Consider the following 22,915-nt stretch of genomic DNA (forward strand, 5'->3'; position numbering starts at 1 on the left):
CCAGCGTGGCAGCCAAGTTTGTCACTTTCTTCTGGTAGAAAACGATAGAAATATCTTAAAATCATGTGATTTTTCGTTGCAGCAGTTCGTAGGGTTCTTCGTATGCCACGATATTAACTCTCAACATTGTTCAAGTAGTCTATCATCAAATCAAAGTATTGGTGGTTTGATTTTATTGGTCAGTTTCTGGTGGCAGCACGATCTGTGCAGCTTTTTGGCGACAAACAAAATGTTTCTTCCTCTGGAGTACAGGACAAGCAGAGCAGCAACTGCGCCGTGGGTCAGCAATGACCACTACTAGATAAAGTACCTGCATGCGGAGTATGGTTATAATTGAAGCTTGTTAGCCATCTGGCTGAGCCATCTATATGTTGAAATTCAGCCAAAACGACGCGATTTTTGCGAACAAATACCAGAATGGTTGATACATCAGTGAGACGGTCTCCAACAGCAAGGATACGATGCTTATAAACACCTAACAATACAGCTATCTCGCCCAGTAAACGCATAGAGCAATCCAATGCATGAAATAGGCACTCACGTGATCAAGATTTAAATCACGGAAAATACAACCATAATCTATTCCAATGACCTTAAAACCGCTTGAAATCATTATTATTATTAATACTTTACAATACAGTAAACGTATTGAGGGTCAACCAACAACCCGTGTTGGCAGCCCGAAAAAGTTAAAACCTAATTTACTTAATTACAAAACTAAAGTACCGAGAAATTGCTAGATAAACCTACTTTAAAACAATTACTACATCTGCAACAAAAATGATACGAAATCAAATGACAATCAGTTTGTATGCATTAGGTTCAGCATCTCGATTAGCCCAGCAGTCTAAGACTCTCCCTATTATAATGTCATCACACACCTGCACTGGCCTAGACCACGCCTGAGTGAACAATTAACACAAATCTTTACAAAAGGAGCTCACTGCATGGTTCCTGTTCAGAAATGAAAGCAATTTCATGGGTATTTCCGCGATTTGAATTTCGATCACGTGAGTGCCTATTTCATGCATTGGATTGTTCTATGCGTTTACTGGGCAAGATAGCCGTATTTTTAGGTGTTTATAAGCTTCGTATCCTTGCTGTTGGAGACTGTCTCATTGATGTATCAACCATTCTGGTATTTGTTTGCAAAAATCGCGTCGTTTTGGCCGAATTTCAGCATATAGATGACTCAGCCAGATGGCTAACAAGCTTCAATTATAACCATACTCCGCATGCAGGTACTTTACCTAGTAGTGGTCATTGCTGACCCACGGCGCAGTTGCTGCTCTGCTTGTCCTGTGCTCCAGAGGAAGAAACATTTTGTTTGTCGCCAAAAAGCCGCACAGATCGTGCTGCCACCAGAAACTGACCAATAAAATCAAACCACCAATACTTTGAGTTGATGATAGACTACTTGAACAATGTTGAGAGTTAATATCGTGGCATACGAAGAACCCTACGAACTGCTGCAACGAAAAATCACGTGATTTTAAGACATTTGTATCGTTTTCTACCAAAAGAAAGTGACAAACTTGGCTGCCACGCTGGTATTATTCAAGTTACACTTAGCCTAACACATGACAATAGTTAGGTAGTTGATTGGAGGATATCGATATTTCGCGTTGCGGACCCTACCTATGGTAGGGTCCGCAATCCGAAAAATCAACTTCTACAAATCAATCCCCCTACCATTGTGGGATGTTCATTGTAGTATCCCATTGCTTGATCCACCATGAAACCGGAGGCACGATTGTTGTCTTCACGGAAATATCATTTTCAGTATCTCACAAGATGCAAGATTTATTTTTAAAATTTCGTGCTCCACACAAAGGACCGGATGAAACTTGCTACTTAGCCAAATCGTATCCAGAGTTGTTGTAGTTGAAAACTACGCACAGAAATAAGTAAATGATTTGCTGGGTGCCCGGCACAGGGTTGCTTTCTTTGAAAAAACAGACAAAGAAATACGAAGTTTCGAATTCAAACTGCCCTACCACCCAGGGCAAGAGAAGCCAACTATTCCTCATAGTGTTTCGATACGGTTGGGTGCATAGTCTGTCTATGCTGTTAGTTTGGAAAAGATCTGAGACTTCTCACCATCTGGGTGACGAGCGTCAAAATTTTCTGCAGCATCAAAGAATTGTGTCGCGCTTTCTAGCCATTTCCAGCGCTTCTGCAGCCACAACAATCATCAATTATAGACTAAAACTATGGCAAAAGATGTCTCTGAACGTTTGGTAATAGCGGTTGTCAATTATTGTTTCATCCACAGCTTCCACGCCTCGCTCTAAGCTATGCATCAAGGGAGGTAGCAAAATCGTCCAAATTTGACTCCACCTCTCACGCTCCACAGCAACTTCAAATCTTCACTAGATCATCCTACATCACCATTATGCTTCAAAACATCCCAAAACAAACCGAAAAATGCACAAAATCTTTCATTTTTGATTCGAGCTGGGTGGAGCTCCTGGTGAGCTGCTGGTATACTGCATCATATGAAATCACAGAAATACCAACTACTACTACTACCAAACGTTTTGAACCATCTTTTATCATCATTCTAAACCAACTTAAGTGACCAGTGTGGCATCAGAAGTACCGGAAAGCACTTTGGTACCATTGAGAGAATCCCTTGAAATGACGCACGAAAATTTTGACGTTCTTCACCCAGATGGTGAGAAGTCTCAGATCCTTTCCAGACTAACAGCATAGACAGACTATGCATCCAACCTTATCACATCACTATGAGGAAGAGTTGGCTTTTCTTATCTTGGCTGGTAAGGAAGTTTGAATTTGAAAATTCGTGTTTTGTTTTCTGCTTTTTGAGAGAAATCAACCCTGTGCCGGTAACCCAGTGAATCATTTGCTTATTACTGTGCGTACTTTTGAACTACATTAACTCTAGATAATACCTAGCTAAGCAGCAAGTTCTATCCTGTTCTTTGTGTGGAGCACGAAATTTTAAAAATAATTTTTGCATCTCACGAAATACTAAAATCAATAGTTCTGTGAAGACAACAATCGTGCCTCCGGTTTCATGGTGGATCTAGCAATAGGATACTACAATGAACATCCCACAATGGTAGGGGGATTGATTTGTGAAAGTTGATTTTTCGGATTGCGGACCCTACCTATGGGGTGTCTATTATCTATGATGATACTATTACGTCTACTCACGTGAGAAAGAGTAGGGCGCCTCCAAACTAGAAGTAGCTGTGTCGCTCTCGATCCGCCCGTCTCAAGCTCTCGGCTGCTCTCGCGGTTGCTACTGTTTGTTTAGCTTGAACACTCAGGTCGACTCAACTCATGGACCTGGCGGTCAGTGTACAGGGAGTCTACAAGAGTTATGGTAAAGGAAAGGCAGCTACCCACGTGTTGAAGGGTCTCACGATGGAAGTACCATACAATACAATGTAAGTGTTGACCAGCTTATGTGATTGTAGCTCGTGAGTTGTGTGATATCGCCGTGTAGTCTCCCCCCAGACCACCAGGCCTGGAGGGAGCCTTGTTTGATGTTGCAAGGTGAAATGTAGCTAGCGTGTACTCATGGTATGTGTGGATTGTCACTAGCTATTTCTCACAGGTCCTTATAGTGGAATAGCATTTAAAATATTTATTTGTTTATCAATATTGTGAAAACATCAAAAATGAGGATCATACACAGACCAAAGTAGCTAATAGCAGTTTTTTCCCTCATCTGAAGCAGTCAGTCATACGTTCTAGGTTAGTTGACTCACTGATTGTAGAACTGCGATATTCTATACTAGCCAACAGTCCAGATGTCTCTCCCACTCTCCTTAACTCTTTATCTCTATTATGGAGTTAGAGCCGGGTAATGCACTAAACTGGATCACATCTTTTCTGACTTGACACAAGTGTTGTGTGTGGTGGATGCACCTCCACCCCCTGTAATGTTTTAAGTGGTGTCCCACAAGGCTCTGTACTAGGTCCTCTGTTATTTCTTATATATATATAAATGATATTGTACAGGAATTAAGTTCTATTTGTCGCTTATACGCTGATGACTACATACTATATAGGAGAATTGACAGTTGTACAGATTTTAGAGCCTTGCAAGACAATCTGCAACTTTTGGAACTATGGGAGAAAAAGTGAAAAATGTCTTTCAACATCAATAAATGTATGGTTATATCAATAACTCTTAAACAAACCCCAATACATGCTAATTACACCCTTCAGGAAAATAACTTACTATGGTCGAGTGTGCCAAATACCTGGGGGTATCAATTAACTCCAAGCTATCTTTTAACCAGCACGTGGACAATGTGTGCAAAAAGGCAAACTCTGTATTAAGTTTTGTAAGGAGAAATTTTGTGAACTGTTCACGTAAAATCAAAGAAGATCTGTATCTTACATACATCAAATCCACTTTGGAACATGCAGCTACAGCTTGGGCACCTTATAGCAGACAGTCAATTAACAAATTGGAGTCTGTACAAAGACGAGCAGCTCGTTTTGTGATGCATGATTACTATACCAAACTAGCAGTGTATCAAACATGTTATTACGTCTTAATTGGGATACCATGGAAACACACTTCAAACATCTAAGACTTCAAATGTTGCAAATTATTCATAGTAGCATGGATGTCTCACTACCTAGCTATATAACACATAGAACAAGGCATACCAGGGGCAGTGACCTTAAATTTATGCAGCCAGACACAGCTATTGACGCATACAAGTACAGCTTCTTTCCTACATCAATTCGATTATGGAACAATCTATCTAGATACTATAAATTGTAACAATTTAGGTACTTTTAATTGTAACATTTAGGTACTTTTAAGGAACATTTAAATAACACTAGATTGTAACTTGACCTAAATTATTACACCTATTGTAACATACTCACTCATGTGAGTTCTACAATTATTACCTATAATAATAATCTCCTGCTAAGGCTTCAGTTGCCAGTGTCCACTCTGCTACATTCAAGGACCATGCATATCATGATTTACGTTGCGCTCGTGTTGATTAATGGGAATCAAAATTCGAGACATTAACTGTACGTTCAAAATAAATTTTTAGACTTTGTCACTCTGGAGCAAACTTGTCCTTTATGGAAGAGGTTGATGTACGGCCTCACTGAGAAACAGCCGTCCTTCTTGCTACATGCTGGTTGTGATACTCTACCAACTCCTATGAACCTGGCTAGGTGGAATATCACTACTAGCCTAAATATGTCCTTTGTCAAGCTCCCCAGCCCCAACAAACCATATCTTGACTGGATGTCCTGTTGCTCTTGATCAAGGCAGGTATACCTGAAGACATGATTCAGTCCTACAGCACTTACCTGACAATTTTAAACTCTATGTTGACCTTCCAGGATATCTTGCTAGAGTCTGCCCTCCTAGCACCATTCCAACCAATCTTTCCTCCACCTTTAACAGACCTGACTTGGTGTTGGTTTCCAATAATTTCATCTTTTTGTTCGAACTAACTATTCCCACCAATACCCATGCAGCAACATCTTTTGGCTGCTTGGCTTGAGATGGGTTATTTAGGCCATTTATGCCAGGCACAATTGCCCAAGTGGCTAATGCTTGTGAAGTGACAAAGAAGACTATAAGATCCCTGTTTAAGCAGGCTGTTCATGGTACTGTCTCCTGCTCATACAGGATTTTTAATTTTAGCCAGACTGAGATCTATTGGTTTGTCTGAAGACTCTGAACTGAACTTTTCTGCATGCCATAATTATTTTTTGTGTTGTAATTTAATAGTGTAAGTCTTGCCAGGGCTCCTGTACTGTCCACCCAGTGCATGGTACCCCTGAGTCTAGACCTCTGTACTTATGTTGTATATTTTCTTAACAAAATAAGATGTTTCTCTCTCATGATTTGAAACATTCAGCAATGTGGCGCAGCAGGGAGTTCCATGATCTTGGTGATGACATTAAAAAAGGAGTACTTGTAGGTGTCTGTATTACAGAACAGTTCTGAACATGAGGGTTGATCTGGTTTGTAGTTGACAAGATAGTTAATATTGTGATGTCTGGAAAACCACCAAATCCCACACCATACTACTATGCTTACACTTGATGCATGCTGTATATTACTACCCATACAGATTAGCACATAGGGTTTTGTGTCACCACTGCTGGTTGGCTATATTTGTGACAACTTCTAGGACAGAGCTGTGTGTGGAATATTGCGATTAGTGTAGTAATGAGCCTGTATCAATCGCGTGGTAATTATCACCTGAATTATCACCTGCAAAAGATGTGGTGAGTTAATATACACCACATAGCATTATTTATATCATACATCACGTGCATGTGACACTATACCATATTCATGTTGGTGCTTATTTTCTTGCTAATTCACCATATTCAAATGCCAGAAAATACACATCCTGTTGTAGTGCTATACTGGAACCTCTTAATTTCCAAATGGCTCAGATCATGCAATGATTGCATGCTATTTGGGATTATATGAAGAAGGTGAAGTTGAGCATATCAATGGTGTGTTACAGTCTTGCATAGCCAGACACTATTTCTTCACAAAGTGCTTATCAATTGGAAATTAAAGTGCCTGCTTTTGGAGCAGGCATTTATACATAATTTCCAATCGATAACTGCCGTGTGGAGAAATAGGGTCTGGCTACACAAGACTAGATGTGTTTGGCCTGGTTTCCTAGAAATACTAGCTGTAGCTAACTCTAGGAAACCAGGCCTAACACACTGTACCATTGATATGTGAGACGGAAATGTAATGTGGGCACTTGCGGACACCTACATAATCCAGCACTTAGTTAAGGTCTTAAAGTATCACAGCCATTAAATAAAGTTGTTAATTAATTTAATTCTGTTGTTTGTTTTTATCAATTTTATTACCTAAAAAGGTAGCTAAACTTACCTTGAAAATTAGGTCACTGAATCAGGCCACTAGCAATTGGTTTGATCCAAACTCCAAAAGTACACTTAAAAAGACTTTAATACATTCAACTCCTGACCGAGTTTGGACATATATAGTCCATGAAAAGCATCATCCAAAACCAGTTCCTTGACAATGACAAGGCAGTATTGGAAAACTAAGCCCAAACATGCTTTCAGATTGACCTGAAATGCTTTCAACAAGTTGCTACGAAAAAAATTATTAGACAGAATTTTCTAGTGACTGACTGACTGACTGACTGACTGACTGACTGACTGACTGACTGATTGATGTCTTCAGACAAGTGTAACTTGATAATGACTAAGACTGCTGGCTTGATTTTTTCACTGTTTGATGTTGCTTCGGCCTGAGAGGTGCCTTTTGGCATACTGCAGTATGTACAATGCGTTCTTCATGGACTTACCAGTGACCTCCTTTGTGTCCCATTCATCTTGGCTGACAGCAAAAGATGTCGATTTGGCGGTAGCACGTGATAGTTTCCCTTCGTAATGGAAACCATCCGTATTTTTCTAAGTGGCTACTTTGATTCCAGAGGAGCTTTCAAACAATTCTTGATTCATAATGTTGTGTAATGGGCTGAATATAGCTGACAACGAAGTGTAATGGTTGCTTCAATTTCAGACAATAATTGATATAGCTTGGGCACACGACACCATTTCTTTCTTTTGATGTGTTATGTGTGGGTTCAGCAGTCATAATAATTATTTACAAAAAAGGTACACTAAAAAATTCAACTAGAGTAGGAACCATTATGATAGCACATCGATGAAAAGTACTGAAACAAACTGGAGTAGTGCATGATATTAAATCACAGTAAAACAATAAGAAGTGATATATCTCTACTGTGCTCAATGTACAATAGGGATCTGCTATGGTCCCTACTCTAGTTGAAAATTCCAAAAATTTTTGTGTACTTGTTTTGAATAGGGATAAGCCATGAAACAAGGGATAACTCTAAGCACCACTTAAAATTATTGCTCTTAATTCCATAGTTTTATTTGGTATTTCACGTGACCCTTAATGATTGCAATACAAAATAAGCAAATATGACTGGATCTGCAAAAACCCAACACAATCGTGCATTTATATTAAATATTTATAATCTACTTAGCCAAATGTATGCTCTGGAAACATTTCAGCCAATAACTTTAGGGGTTACAGCCCTACAAACTACAAAGTAGCAACAACAGAAAGATTGATTTGCACAATAAGTATAGGGAAAATAAATTTCAGGTGCTTACAAAAACGGTTGTAACTTACAAGCAGAACGGCACATGGAATTGAAGATTGCACAATTGTATTTGCCATGAGTGGAAATCGGTTACTGGATAGGTTTCCCTTAATTTCTTCACTGCATACAAAGAAGTACATAGTGTTCATCAATTGCGTAATATCATTTCGACATGATGTAAACAAATGCCCATAACTTGCATATCCTTGTACCTACTGCAACAAAACAAAGATTTCCAGCTTGTCTTGAGTAGGCAAATAAGATGGTATTCAGGTTTTTGTTGTTAGGCCCTTTCTTCATTAAGAACAAAGCATTCAAAAACTTTATGGAATGTTTTCAATAAAATACAAGTATTTTACTCACTGTATTCAATGCTTTATCATACAGTACGGTAGTACTGTATATTAGGGATCATTTAGATTTGGGGTTTTTTTTCAAAAATATTACCAAAAACCAGCTTCACAATACCATCCTGGCACCTTGGCAGTATTGGTTAGGTATAACCAAACCCAAAAGTTCCTTCAGTACGATCCTAAAGGCTTCCAAAAAATTTTAAAATTTATTCAATGGAATTTTCTACTGCCTGCCTGCCTGCCTGCCTGCCTGCCTGCCTGCCTGCCTGCCTGCCTGCCTGCCTGCCTGCCTGCCTGCCTGCCTGCCTGCCTGCCTGCCTGCCTGCCTGCCTGCCTGCCTTCAGGCAAGCGTAACTCAATAAAGGCAAAGGCTATGGGTTTAATTTTTCACTGTTCGACGTCACTTTATCTAGAGACGTGTCTTTTGGTATACCACAGTACGTAAAATGCACGCATCATGGACTTACCTTTGTCCTCTTTTGTGTCCCATTTCTTTTTGCTGACAGCCCAAGGTGTTGATTCGTGGTAGCACGATGCATGGCTTCCCTAAAGTGCATTTATAAAATACACAAATAGATGAAGCAAAGAATACACAAAGGAGATCAAAGGTAAGTACACAATGCATGCACTGTAGCTGTGGTTGGCAAAAACACACAACTTGGGCCGAAAGAACATCAAACAGTGAAGAAATCAATCATGTAACCTTAGGCTGGAGGCATCAGTTAGCTAGTAGAAAATTCTGTTAAATGAAAACTTGTCATAGAAACTTACTGGAAGAGTTTGGGGGGTTACTCTGAAGATATTTTTGGGCATAATTTTGTCTAACCAATACCCCCATGGAGGCTGGTTTTGTTTTTATAGTGACATTTTTGTGCATTAAATTCCAAACCTTTGTCATCCCTACTATACAGTATACAATACTACCCCTTGCAGTGGCATGGTTTGAAATTTACAACAGGTGAGGCAGACCCTGCAGTGCTTATGTTGGGTCATATTAATAATGCATGCACTCTAACTTGCTAATTATAGCTAGGATGTGCCCACGAAGAACTTTTTGAGGAATAGGTGTTACAACTTTGCTTCTAGAATCTTTATGGCATGGCCTATATATATATATATACTATATGTATGGTATATAATAGCATACAAGTGTAGTCACACTATATGATAACATGCAAAACATTTCAATCTAGAGGGCCTGGCAGAAATGGGAATCGTTCGTATTTTCTGTGGTGATTGGATTAATTGCAGAGGTGATTCTAGCATTGTTCTTCATTTGTAACACTATTTAATGGGCTGAACATGGCTGAAAATGAAGCGTAATGACTGCTACACTTTCGAAGCAGTAATGATAGTTGGGATATACGAATCGTATTTTCATGTCAGACTGGATTGATTGCAGAGGCACTTCTACTGTTTTTTGTGTGTAACAGGCTTAAAAGAATTGAAAGTGAAGCATAATGGCCACTGCACTTTCGAAGCAATATTTGAAAGCTGCTGGAGTGCGCGTTCAGACAAAAACATTAATTTTGGTGCCATCCTTTCTTTTGATGCGGTATGCGTGGATTCGTCAGTCATAATAATGTTACAAAAAGTAAACAAACAAGTTTAAGGAAAAATTAGAAATTTTTAAGTTCAATTAGGGATCATAGAAAAAAAAAGTAGGGAAACAAGGGAGGTTGCCTACACCTGCAGATATACTAGTGACCATTTAATCCCTAATGCAGTCTTGGCCTTAGGGATTAAATGGTCACTAGTATATCTGCAGGTGTAGGTGACCTCCCTTGTTTCCCTACTTTTTTTCTATGATCCCTAATCAAACTTAAAATTCCTAATTTTTCCTTAAACTTGTAGTAAGGGAGAGTGTCTCAATGTAGCCTGTGCAAAATCACTGCATAATGAAAAATGATATTTGAACAAATTAACACTTTTACTGATGATAGAGAACTGTTGATAGGTGCTAAATAAGGTAAAGCCTTTTTTCTACCAAATATGGTTACCCTCTAAGTTCAGTGATTTTACTTGAAAGTGTCCTAGTTAGACAATCTCCCTTACTATTAGTGTTGTTTTAGTTAACTATAACTAAAACTAAAAGTACTTTTAGTAAGGCAAATACGTATTAGTTACTATAACTATAACTAAAAGCAAATACATGTTATAACTAAAACTAAATCTATAACTAAAAAACAGCAGAAAATTTTACTAAAACTAATTCTAAAACTAAAAAGAATTAAGAAAGATAACTAAAACTATAACTAAAACCAAAAGATTTTCTTATGCACAACTAAAACTAAAACTAAAAGGTTTTCATGTTTTTAAAACTATAACTAAAGCTAAAACAACGAAGACAATATTACCATAGCTAAATCTATAACTAAAATGAGTTAAGAAAGATTACTATAACTAAAACTAAAACTCTTTACTAAAACAACACTATGTTGCTCAGACCACTGCACGTATAAGTTCACATATGTTCTACAGGTGAAACAAACACAGAATGAAACTGTACTGCTTTATGTAGCATCCAAACATCATCATGTGACCTGATGGTGGTTTAGTTAGCTATAACTAAAACTAAAAGTACTTTTAGTAAGACAAATATGTATTAGTTACTAAAACTATAACTAAAAGCAAATCCATGTTATAACTAAAACTAAATCTATAACTAAAATACAACAGAATATTTTACTAAAACTAAAAAAAATTGGAAAAGCTTACTAAAACTATAACTAAAACTAAAAGATTTTCATATGTACAACTAAAACTGTAACCGAAACTAAAATAACACAGAGAATATAACCATAACTAAATCAATAACTAAGAAAAATTACTATAACTAAAACTAAAATAACACAGAGAATATAACCATAACTAAATCAATAACTAAGAAAAATTACTATAACTAAAACTAAAACTAAAATTATTGATGAATCTGACTATGACTATACCTAAAACTAAAAGTCCTTACTAAAACAACACTACTTACTATAAATTTTATCATGAACTCGTTAATCCAGAGGCAGCACCAGAGAGTTTCTAGGGAGTTCCAGAAACTGAATGCTTGCCAGAGAGTTAGCTGATGACTATTGCACAATACAGCTTTGAACCCCAGTGAAACAGTTGGGGGTCCTGGAGCATCCCAGCACTTCCTCTTCTGCCGCCAATCCTGGTATTGCAAGGCTTCATCAGGGGAAATTTGTGGCAAAAACTTTCAAACCATACCCAGATGTCTTTATTTGAGATATTTTATTGAGTTCAGTAGTGCAAAAAAGTCAACTTTCTATTGGGGCGTTACTATTCAGTGGACTGGACTACTGGACTGGAACACTGGACTGGACTACCGGACTGGACTACTGGACTGGACTACCGGACTAACATATTATTGGCTTTTGCACATTCTATAGTTGGATTTACGGAGTTTTGCTAGTAAGCATCCTTAGGGCATCTGAAGCCCACTTCTAAATGCTGAAGACGAACAGTTGAATATGCAAAAGCTGCCTCTTAATGATTTCGCTACTGTTCATTATGCCACTATACAGCACTTATTCTTTACCTGGTATGTAGCTATTAATGCTGTAGGTAGTGCAGGGAATAATGTGACGGCAGTATTTAACCAGCGATAAACTTGCCAGTAGACAATATCCTTTGAGATATGTCCTGAGAGCAAGCTTGAGGAGCAAACTAGTCTTGCTGCCAGACTTCTGTTTCAGGGCTTATCAATTAAGATTATAAGCATCCGTGTTGAAAAATCTCTAATTGGTAAGCCCCTGCACTGAACTAGAAGTCTGGCCATGTGAGACTAGCTTGCTCCTCAAGCTTGCTCTCAGGATCTTGACTACTGGCAAGCTGATTGCTGGTTAACTAGTGCTGTCACATTCCCTGCACTGCCTGCAGCATTACTACACACTAGGGTAAGGAATAAGTGCTGTATGAACAGTAGCAAAATCAGTAAGAGACAGATTTAGCATATTCCACTGTTCGCAGTGTTTAGAAGTGGGCTGCAGGTGCCCTAAGGGTGCTTATTAGCAAAACTCCGTACATTCAACTATAGAATGTGCAAAATCCAATAATATGTCAGTCCAGTGTTCCAGTCCAGTAGTCCAGTCCACTGAATAGTAATTCCCTTGAGCTATTGACTCACTATAGTTCCTTCCTAACATATAGTAACTATGACAGAGTTGATAACTAGGGAATCACAATAAATAATATCATACAAGGCAGGGGCCAGTCATGATAGAGATACTCTAATAGAGCAGTCACCCCAATAGAGCATTCACCCTAATATAACAGTCAAGCATATTAAGTGAATATTACTTGATTAGCTAAAACCACTGAAAATGTTCCCAAAATTCAATCTCCTGGCACCTAATTTTTTCTTGGGGGAATACCCCCAGACCTCTCTAGAATTAGTATGCTGGATTGGTGGGTATGCTTTGCACACCTACTATTTACTACCAACATAAATTTTGGGCACCCCCAACTGTAACCTATGAGCAGAGTCTGGTCCACTTCTACTCTAATTACTAATAAGTGTCATAGTCAGTCTTTAATGAATTGAGCTGTCATAACACTGTACTGACAGATTAAGCTAGGGCCAAACCACACATATATTGGTTGAAATACAACTACACAGAAAAATTGGGAATTTTCAACTAGAGTAGGGACCATAGCATATCGATAAAAAGTACTGAAACAAGTTGGAGTGGTGCACAATATTAAATCACAGTAAAACAATAAGAAGTGTTATATCCCTACTGTGCATTTCCATCATGGTATCTTGAGCACAGTAGGGATATAACACTTCTTATTGTTTTACTGTGAATTAACATCGTGCACTACTCCAACTTGTTTCAGTACTTTTTATCAATGTGTTATGGTCCCTACTCTAGTTGAAAATTCCAAATTTTTCTGTGTACTTGTTTGTTAACTTTTTTTGTAAATAATAATTATGACTGGTGAACCCACACATATGTACCGCATCTGAAATGGCACCGCGCACCCCAATTTTCATCTGAAAAGTGATGTATCCATTATGCTTCGTTGTCAGCTATGTTCAACCCGTTACACAGCATTTTGAATCTAGAACTGTTCAAAAAGCACCTCTGCAATCCACGCATACTGAAAGAAATGGTGCCGTGCACCCCAGTTATATCAATTATCGTCTGAAAAGTAAAGTATCGATTACACTTCGTTGTCAGCTATGTTCAACCTGTTACACAGCAGTATGAATCAAGAACTGTTTGAAGAGCACCTCTGATATCAACATAGCCACTATGACAAATACGGACGATTTCTGTTATGAAGGGAAACCATCACGTGCTATCGCCAAAACAACACTTTTCGCTGTCAGCAAAGATGAATGGAACACAAAGGAGGACACTGGTAAGTCCATGAAGAATGTATTTTACGTACTGCGGTATGCCAAAAGGCACCTGTCGGGTCGAAGCAACGTCAAACAGTGAAAAAATCAAGCCTGTAGCCTTAGCCGTTATCGAGTTACGCTTGTCTGAAGGCATCAGTCAGTCAGTTACTTACTTACTTACTCAGTCAGTAGAAAATTCCGTTAAATAAATTATTTTTAAAATTTCGTAGCAGCTTGCTGAAAGCGTTTTGGGTCGATATGAAAGCTGGTTTGGGCTTAGTTTCACCTAACCAATATTCCCTGATCATCATTAGGGGAAATTGAGGCTGTTTTATTGGGTGATATTATTTCATTGGCCACGCCTACTCCTTTGTGGTCCCTACTATACACTACTATCATAGTGTATGATACTATCGTAGTGTATGATTAATCTTCAGCAAAATCCTGCTAGCCTTCTTGAACTGTTTTATCAGCTCAACATGACAGTGGTTAAAGTTGTATTGTGTGTTTATAGTTTTGGATTGTTAGGAGCTAGTGGTTGTGGTAAGACTACACTATTGAGATGTATCCTCAGTAGTCTGGACCCTGACTATGGAGAAATTACAGTGTTGGGACTGGAACCAGGTATTACAATGAGTCATGTTCCTGGCAGAGATGTAGGCTACATGCCACAGGTATGTAATGTTCTGTTTAAAACTCTGCAATATTGCTGATTGACAATTTTTGTTGATTATTTTAAGAGATGACACCTCCAAATATTGACTGTGTATCATACAGTATGATACTGCTAATGATAGTACTGTATATTAGTTAGGGGTTTGGGCTTTTCTAGCTGAAAATATCACCGTAAAACGAGCCTCATAATACCTTTACGGTGCCTTGGCAGTATTGGTTACGTATAGCCAAGTCCAAAAGTGCTTTCAGTATGACCTGAAACATTTCCTGCTATGAAAGTTATTTTTCTATCGACTGTTCGTCTGACTGATTCCTTCAGACAAGTGTAACTTGATAACGGCTAAGACTACTGGCTTGATTTTTCACTGTTTAATGTTGCTTCAGCTCGACTGGTACCTTTTTGTGGCATACTGCAGTAGTTACAATGCACACATTATAGACTTAATTGTGTGCTCTTTGTGTCCCATTCATCTTTGCTGATAGCACAAAGTGTTGATTTGTGGTAGCTCCATCTGCATGGCTCCCATAAGTTTGATGGGAATCGTCTGAGTTTTCTGTTGTGACTGGATTGATTGCAGAGGTCCTTCTAGTGTTCTTCGTTTTTTTTTTAACGCTGTGTAACAGGATAAACATAGCTGAAAACTGAGTGTAATGGCCATTTCACTATTTCAGTAATTGATAGCTGGGGCGTGTGTTCAGACGGAAATATAACCCTGGCACCGTTCATTCCATTCTAATGTGGTATCCATGTGTTCATCAGTCATAATAATGTTGCAAAATAGCAAACAAACAAGTATAGAAAAATTAAGTGTGTTTAAGCTCGATTAGGGATCATAGAAATAAAAAGTAGCGAAACAAAGAGGTTACCTACACCCGCAGATATACTAGTGGACTTTTAATCCCTAATTCAGTCTTTATCTTGGGTACAGACTGAATTGGGGATTAGATGGTCACTAGTACAAGAATTTCAAAAAATTTGGAAGTTTTATAACTAGAGTAGGGACCATAGCACATCGATAAAAAGTACTGAAACAAGTTGGAGTAGTGCACGATATTAAATCACAGTAAAACAATAAGAAGTGTTATATCCCTACTGTAGCTTTTTTTAAATTCTTGTACTAGTGACCATTTAATCCCCAATTCAGTCTGTACCCACAGTAGGGATATAGCACTTCTTATTGTTTTACTGTGTTTTAATATCATGGACTACTCCAGCTTGTTTCAGTATTTTTTATTGATGTGCTATGGTCCCTACTCTAGTTATAAAAATTCCAATTTTTTTAAAATACTTGTTTGTTAACTTTTTGTGTAAATAATATTATTATGGTGACACGTACTACATTTGAAATGGCGCCGCGCGTCCCAGCTATATCATCTGAAAAGTGAAGTATCCATTACGTTTCGTTGTCAGCTATGTTCAACCCGTTAGGCCACTCCAAATAAGACTGTTGTTTCCCATCCTGATGTTTTTGTTATTCGGTGCGGGCGGGAGGCTTATTGTCACTATTCATTATTAAAGATGTGACTGCTCTATTAGAGTATCTCGATCTTGAGAGGATTTCAAGGTAATGAAAATGGCTTCTTTGCAAGCTAGCAACCACCAGAACTGTTCATTTTTAGGTTTCAGTGTGTTTTTAACAATGCAAAATAAAAGGCTCCATGAGATGTTTCCAGAAAGCAGCACAGGAAGTGGTTTTGGAATAATAATGACATGCAATGTGGGTGCCCAGACGTAATGCGGACAGAGGATGGGAAATTACACTCTCATTTGGAGTGGCCTTACACAGCAGTATGAATCAAGAGCTGTTCGAAAAGCATCTCTGCAACCCACGCATACCAAAAGGGTTGGTGCCGCACGCCCCAGTTATATAAATTATTGTCTGAAAAGTGAAGTGTTCACTATGCTTTGTTGTTGGCTATGTTCAACCCGTTACACAGCAGTATGAATCGAAAACTGTTTAAAAAACACCTCTGCAATTGAAGTAGCTACTATGAAAAATATGGACGATTTTCATTACGAATGGAAGCCATCATGTGCTACCACCAAATTGACACTTTCGCTGTCAGCAAAGATGATTGGGACACAAAGGAGGACACTGGTAAGTCCATGAAGAATGCATTGTACGTCCAAAAGGCACTTCTCAGGCTGAGGCAACGTCGAACAGTGAAAAAATCAAGCCTGTAGCCTTAGCCATTATCGAGTTACGCTTTTCTGAAGGCATCAGTCAGTCAGTCAGGCAGTCAGTAGAAAATTCCGTTGAATAAAAAAAATTTAAAATTCCGTAGCAACTTGTTGAAAGCATTTTGGGTCAATCTGAAAGCTTGTTTGGGCTTAGTTTTACCTAAACAATACTGCCTCATCATCGTCTGGGAAAATTGAGGCTATGTTTTTGGATGATGTTATTTCGTGGGCCAAGCCTACTCTTTTGTGGATATCTGCAGGTAGTGTTGTTTTAGTATGGAGTTTTAGTTTTAGTTTTAGTTTTAGTTTTAGTTATAACTAGTTTCATCAATAATTTTAGTTTTAGTTACAGTTTTAGTTATGTACATCGAAATCTTTTAGTTCTAGTTATAGTTATAGTTAGAAACATGAAAACCTTTTAGTTTTAGTTACAGTTTTAGACACAGTTTTAGTTATGTATCTGAAAACCTTTTAGTTATAGTTTTAGTTGTGCATAAGAAAACCTTGTTTAGCTTTAATAGTAAGCACCAAGTGACTATATTTTATGTGAATGAAACTCTTGTTATAATTTCAGTACCATTTTTCCAGCTTAGTAATACAAAATCTTTGTATTACAAGACCTGTCAATTTTTTTATAATATAGATTTGATTTAGTTATAGTTATAGTTTCAGTGATTATATATGTTTGTTTTAGTTTTAGTTTTAGTTAACTTAAATATATTCACCTTACTAAAAGTACTTTTAGTTTTAGTTACAGTTAACTGAAACAACACTATCTGCAGGTATAGGTGACCTCCTTTGTTTCCCTACTTTTTTCCACGATCCCTTATCGAGCTTAACATTCTTATGCTCACGTTGACAAGAAAACTTCATAACAGGAAGATGAACACTTAGCTACTCACTGTGAACTCAAAGTTTATTTTGACGTTGAAGACATCTGAATATCTTGTATTTGATATTTGGTATTTGATATTTCAGTATCCATGTGTATCTCAAAGCTAGTATTGTAGTTTTGTTAATATACAGAACCCCTGCATGTGTTAAATGAAGGAGGCACATGTGAGCTTGTAATGTTGTTGTAGGATGTTGGACTGATTTCAGAGTTTAGTACTTTTGAGTTGATGATGTTATTTGGTGTACTACATCGTATGTCATTTAAGAAGATCAGACAACGAATACATTATCTAGTTGAGTTACTACAGATACCATCACTTCATAGGAGGATTACTGGAATGAGGTAATTGTGTGTATTGTGTGTTGTTATTAATTGTGTTATTCCAGTGGTGGTCAACAGAGACGTGTATCATTTGCCGTAGCACTACTCCAGGAACCATCACTGTTAATACTTGATGAACCTACTGTGGGGCTTGATCCACTACTGAGAGTGAAGTATGTACAGCCATGGGTTTGTTTAATACTACACACACTGACACACACAGACACAGAGACACACACAGAGACACACACAGAGACACACACAGAGACACACACAGAGACACACACAGACATGCACAGACACACAGACACACAGACACAGACACACACACAGACACAGACACACACACAGACACAGACACAGACACACACACACACACACACACACACACACACACACACACACACACACACACACACACACACACACACACACACACACACACACACACACACACAAATATCCACACCCTAAACCACCTGTATTATTCACCCTCAGGATATGGAGACATCTTGTGGAGTTGACTACTACTAGACAATCAACTGTTATTATCACAACTCATTATATTGAGGAAGCGAAGATGGCACATAATGTAAGAAGTTAGAACACACAATCCCACATTAAGTGGGCTATAGATAAGTTCTAGTTAATGGACTTGTTGGCAAACACAGTGTGAGACTTAGAATTCTGTGTGTGCGAAGAAAATAACTTCTGAAATTTTAGAAAACTAGGATCAATTCAAGTTGACCTTTTACTCAATTAATATTTTGCCTGCTATGAGGTCAACCAAGCACCACACATACTTACAAAATGATTACTTTGCCTGATATGTACAGGCCCGAGGGTGGAGGGCATACATATCAGGCAAAGCCCAAATGCCCTGTGTTACAGCTAATAATTTATGTACAGTGGAACCTCAGTTATCCGGACCCCACTTATCTGGATTCTCAGTTCACTGAACTACAGAAATGACTGCTCTATTAGAGTAGTGACTGTTCTATTAGGGTATTTGAACTTACTGATAATTCAAAAAATAATTTCTTTATGGTTATTTATACACAGTTTCAGAGGTACAGACTTTTCAGACTTATGAAACACCCTTGGTCCCAAAGGGTTCAGATAATTGAGGTTCCACTGTAACACTTCCCATCCGTATCATGTGATAGCCTACACAGAGCAATCAATCACCTAAGCCAATACGAGTGCAACCCCTGTATATAATATATGTGCATACCTAAAAGTTTTGATTATGGGTCAGCGGCTGGTTACATTTGATTACAATGAATGGACAAATCCTAGAGACAGTGGCCGAGGATGTAGTTGATGTGAGGGGTGGCTGACCAGAGTATAGAATCTCTGGCAGCAGGGAGTCTGTGAGGTTGTCACTGTAGCCATTTTAGCTTTCACAATGTATTAAAATGTATTAAAGGTTCACCAAAATTGCAATTTTATAAATATAATTTGAAATTTTTTAGCTAAAACACCATCAAAAGTATTTAAAACAGGCTATTTGCAGTCTCTTTTAGCAATGCTTTTTAGCTGTTGACTGCAGGGTTCTTGACTGCTCTATTAGGGTGTTTGAGTGTTCTATTAGAGTATATCAATCTTTATCACGGTTTTCAGCCCTACTCCAAGAAGGATAATTTTGGCATGCCCCCTTCAGCAGACTGAGGGTGGGTTCAGCCCTCTAACCCTCTACTTTCCACCACCTGTGGCTAGAGATATCCCAAAGAAGTTCAGTTATATGAGTTTAATGTTAAAATCAGTGTTATTGAATCATTTATAGAATAATTATGGACTTTACTAAAGGCCTAGATTAATAAGCTTGCTTTTAGAGTGGTTACTTTGTACAGAGTAGTAACTTTATGATAGGGATGTGGTCCATAGTTGGAAATGTGCAGAAACGAATAATCTATAGTTCTCATCTAGCCCAACAATTTTTAACTCATAGGATATTGAAGATAACAAAACACTCTCTGTCTGAGTGGTTTTCATGGCAAAATCCAAACTAATCACATGATTATTAATCAATCCCTAATTGATTTCAGCCTCAGCATCTATATAATTGCTGCCCAGATGTAGCCTGTGTAGGATTGACACGAGGCATCTCATTAAATCACGTGACAGTACATACAATATGGACACGTGTACAACTGTGTGTGCATCTATGATTATCATTGTTCATGTTCTAATTACATAGTTCCTACACCTCCCCCCAAGCATTTGTGAGGGGCACAATGCTGACGATAATTAAGGCCAGTTTGGATCTTCTATAAGTCTTTTGGGTGCCTGGTGGGTGCGAGTTGAATGTCGTGGACTTGAACAGACTTCTGCTGAGGTACTTTGCTGTGGAAAAGTTTGCTGTGGTTGTTCAGGGGGTGCTGGTGTTGTTGATGGGAGCAAGGATGTTGCAGTTCTGCGTCGTAAGAACCGGCGGTTTCTTGTCAGGATTCTGCCATTTTGAGTCTTGATAAAATAGCGGCGGTGAGGACCAATGTCAACAACAGTTCCGTAAATGTCCCACATTTTCGTTTGTGGATGTTGCAGTGCAACGCGTGAGCCTATTCCAATGTCTGGTAGTGTGTGGGCATGGAGATTGTAATATGCTTGTGTTTGCTCCAATGAATTTGTAGCCTGTGTTTCTGCTTCCTTGACTGCTTTTTGCCAACATGGTAGAAAAGAGCGGTGGTGAGCTGGGAGTGAGTCTTGCACTGGTGTGCCAAACAGTTTTTGAGCAGGTGATAATCCATCCTTGCGAGATGGGGCGTTTTGGTACTGTAAGAGTGCATGGCAAAGCGCATCTTCATTGAGAGAACGTTTGTTCCAGGAAGTGGCAATGAGTTTTTTCATAGATTTTACCATGGCTTCGACTTTGCCGTTGCTTTGTGGGTAATACGGTGACAACACTTTATGGATAAAGCCCCACTGTCTGGAGAAGTCGTGAAAGCATTTTGAAGTGAATTGTGGCCCGCCATCTGACCACAGTATATCTGGCACGGCAGTGCGACAAAAGCATTGTCTCAGTACTCTAACAAGGTGGGAGCTGGTAGTGTTGTGGCCCATTGGGATTATGTCAGGCCAATCTGTAGAGCAATCAGCAACGATGAGGTAGTCCTGACCACCATAGCAACAAAAGTCTGCACAGATCTCTTGGAATGGTCTACTTGGCTTGTCTTTGCACACAAGAGGTTCTCGAGGATTGGAGGGAAGGAGATCTTGACACTTTTTACATGAAGTGAGCATGTTGTCGATGTCATTGTCCATTCCTGGCCAATAAACCGTAAGGCGCGCCCGTTGTTTAGTGCGTACAGTGCCCTGGTGCGATTCATGAAGATGTGACAGTGTGGTGTGACGCATAGAAGGTGGTATCAGTAGACGGCATCCGTAAACTATCAAATTGTCATCAATGGAAAGGTGCTCACGTGCATTCCAGTAGGGTCTACATGACTGTGGAAGCTGGCCGCGGTGATCTGGGAAGCCGTTGAGTATTATATTGTACAGCTGTTGGTATTCTGGATCCTGAGAAGCATGGTAGCGGACGTCTTGCAATTTCAAGCTTTCGTGGGTGTCAGTGGTGATAGCTCTCAACTCTGTAATAGATAAGGCTGGTTCATTAGGCGAGTCATGCTCTGCAAGGGCATCACTATTGTGAGGATTAGATACAGGATTGCGGGATAGAGCATCAGGGCCATCATTAACACTTCCCTTAATCCACTTTGCCGTAAAGTTATAAGACATCAGGCGAGACTTCAGTCGTTGAAGGCGTGGGTTCTCAATTTCATCTAAGCAGCGGCTGTTGAGAATAGGGACTAGAGGGTTGTGATCAGTCAAGAGGCAAAAATGCTGGAGGCCGGAAAGAAATAGTTTGCACTTTTGGATGGCCCATGCGACAGCTAGCATCTCCAGTTCAATAACAGCATATCTAGATTCTGTGTCGGTGAGGAACCGGGACCCAGCCTGGATGAGGGTCCACTTGTTATTGGATTGCTGTTGGAGGATGAATCCAAGACCCTGTCTACTGGCATCAGTGCTGAGACGGGTGGGATGATTGAGATTGAAGAATGACAAGACCGGTGGCTTGGTGAGTGACGCCTTGGCTTTTGCGAAGGCTTCATCATGATCGCTAGACCAGAGAGAATCATTTTTAGTACTCAAAAGTGGTCTTAGTGGTGTCAGGAGTGCGGCTATGGTGTCAGTGCTTGAGGACAATTGGTTTACTAAGCCAAAAAAGGAGCGAAGGTCAGTTCTGGTGTTTGGCTTTGGATATTGCAAAATAGCCATAGTAATCGTTGTGTCCACTTGATATCCATCAGAAGATAACCGAAAGCCAGCAAAAGTGACTGCTGATTGAAAGAACTGACATTTATCCAGGTTAAGGGCAATATTCTTCTCTACGCACCGCTGTAAAAACTGTCGCACATGAGCAGCATGGCCTGAAGTATTATTGTCATAAATAACAATGTCATCAACTATGCGACGAAAGCCTTGTAAACCAGCAAAAGCTTCTGCCATTCTGTGGTCATAATGTTCAGAAATCGATGATAGGCCATACGGGGCCCTGAGATATTTGAAACGACCTTGAGGGGTTATGAACGTGGTTAAGAGTTGACTGGACTCATCTAGTGGACACTGGTGGTATCCTTTCAGTGCATCTAGTACAGTGAATATTTTTGCATCTGTTGCTGCTATATCGGCCACAGCTTGAGCAGGTGTGGACGATTGATAGCGTTCTCTACGCACGAACTTGTTGAGGTGAGATAAGTCTACTCACATCCTGATGCGATCGCTGTTCTTCTTAGGGGTGACCACGATTGGTGCACACCACTCTGTGACCGTAGTGACTGGAGCAATGACCTTTTGTGACAACAGTAAGTCCAACTCATCTTTCAACTTGTCGCGGTAAGCGAATGGGATTGAACGTGGTGTCTTAATGCAAAAGGGTTTTGCATCTTGCGTGAGGCTAATGTGAAATTGCTC

General features: G+C 39.1%; 1 protein-coding gene across 1 annotated transcript; it reads left to right on the forward strand.

Annotated features, from left to right (window-relative positions):
• Window positions 1-3,281: 3,281 nt before the first annotated feature.
• Window positions 3,282-18,621, forward strand: LOC136267708 (ABC transporter G family member 23-like). The gene is made up of 6 exons (XM_066062856.1): window positions 3,282-3,416; window positions 14,380-14,539; window positions 17,805-17,959; window positions 18,004-18,111; window positions 18,437-18,530; window positions 18,610-18,621. The coding sequence occupies exons 1-6, from the start codon at window positions 3,310-3,312 to the stop codon at window positions 18,619-18,621; spliced, it is 636 nt and encodes a 211-aa protein (XP_065918928.1). The 5' UTR covers window positions 3,282-3,309.
• The last annotated feature ends 4,294 nt before the right edge of the window (window positions 18,622-22,915 follow it).

The sequence above is a fragment of the Dysidea avara genome, chromosome 9 (genome assembly GCF_963678975.1).
Source record: "Dysidea avara chromosome 9, odDysAvar1.4, whole genome shotgun sequence".
NCBI lineage: Eukaryota > Metazoa > Porifera > Demospongiae > Dictyoceratida > Dysideidae > Dysidea > Dysidea avara.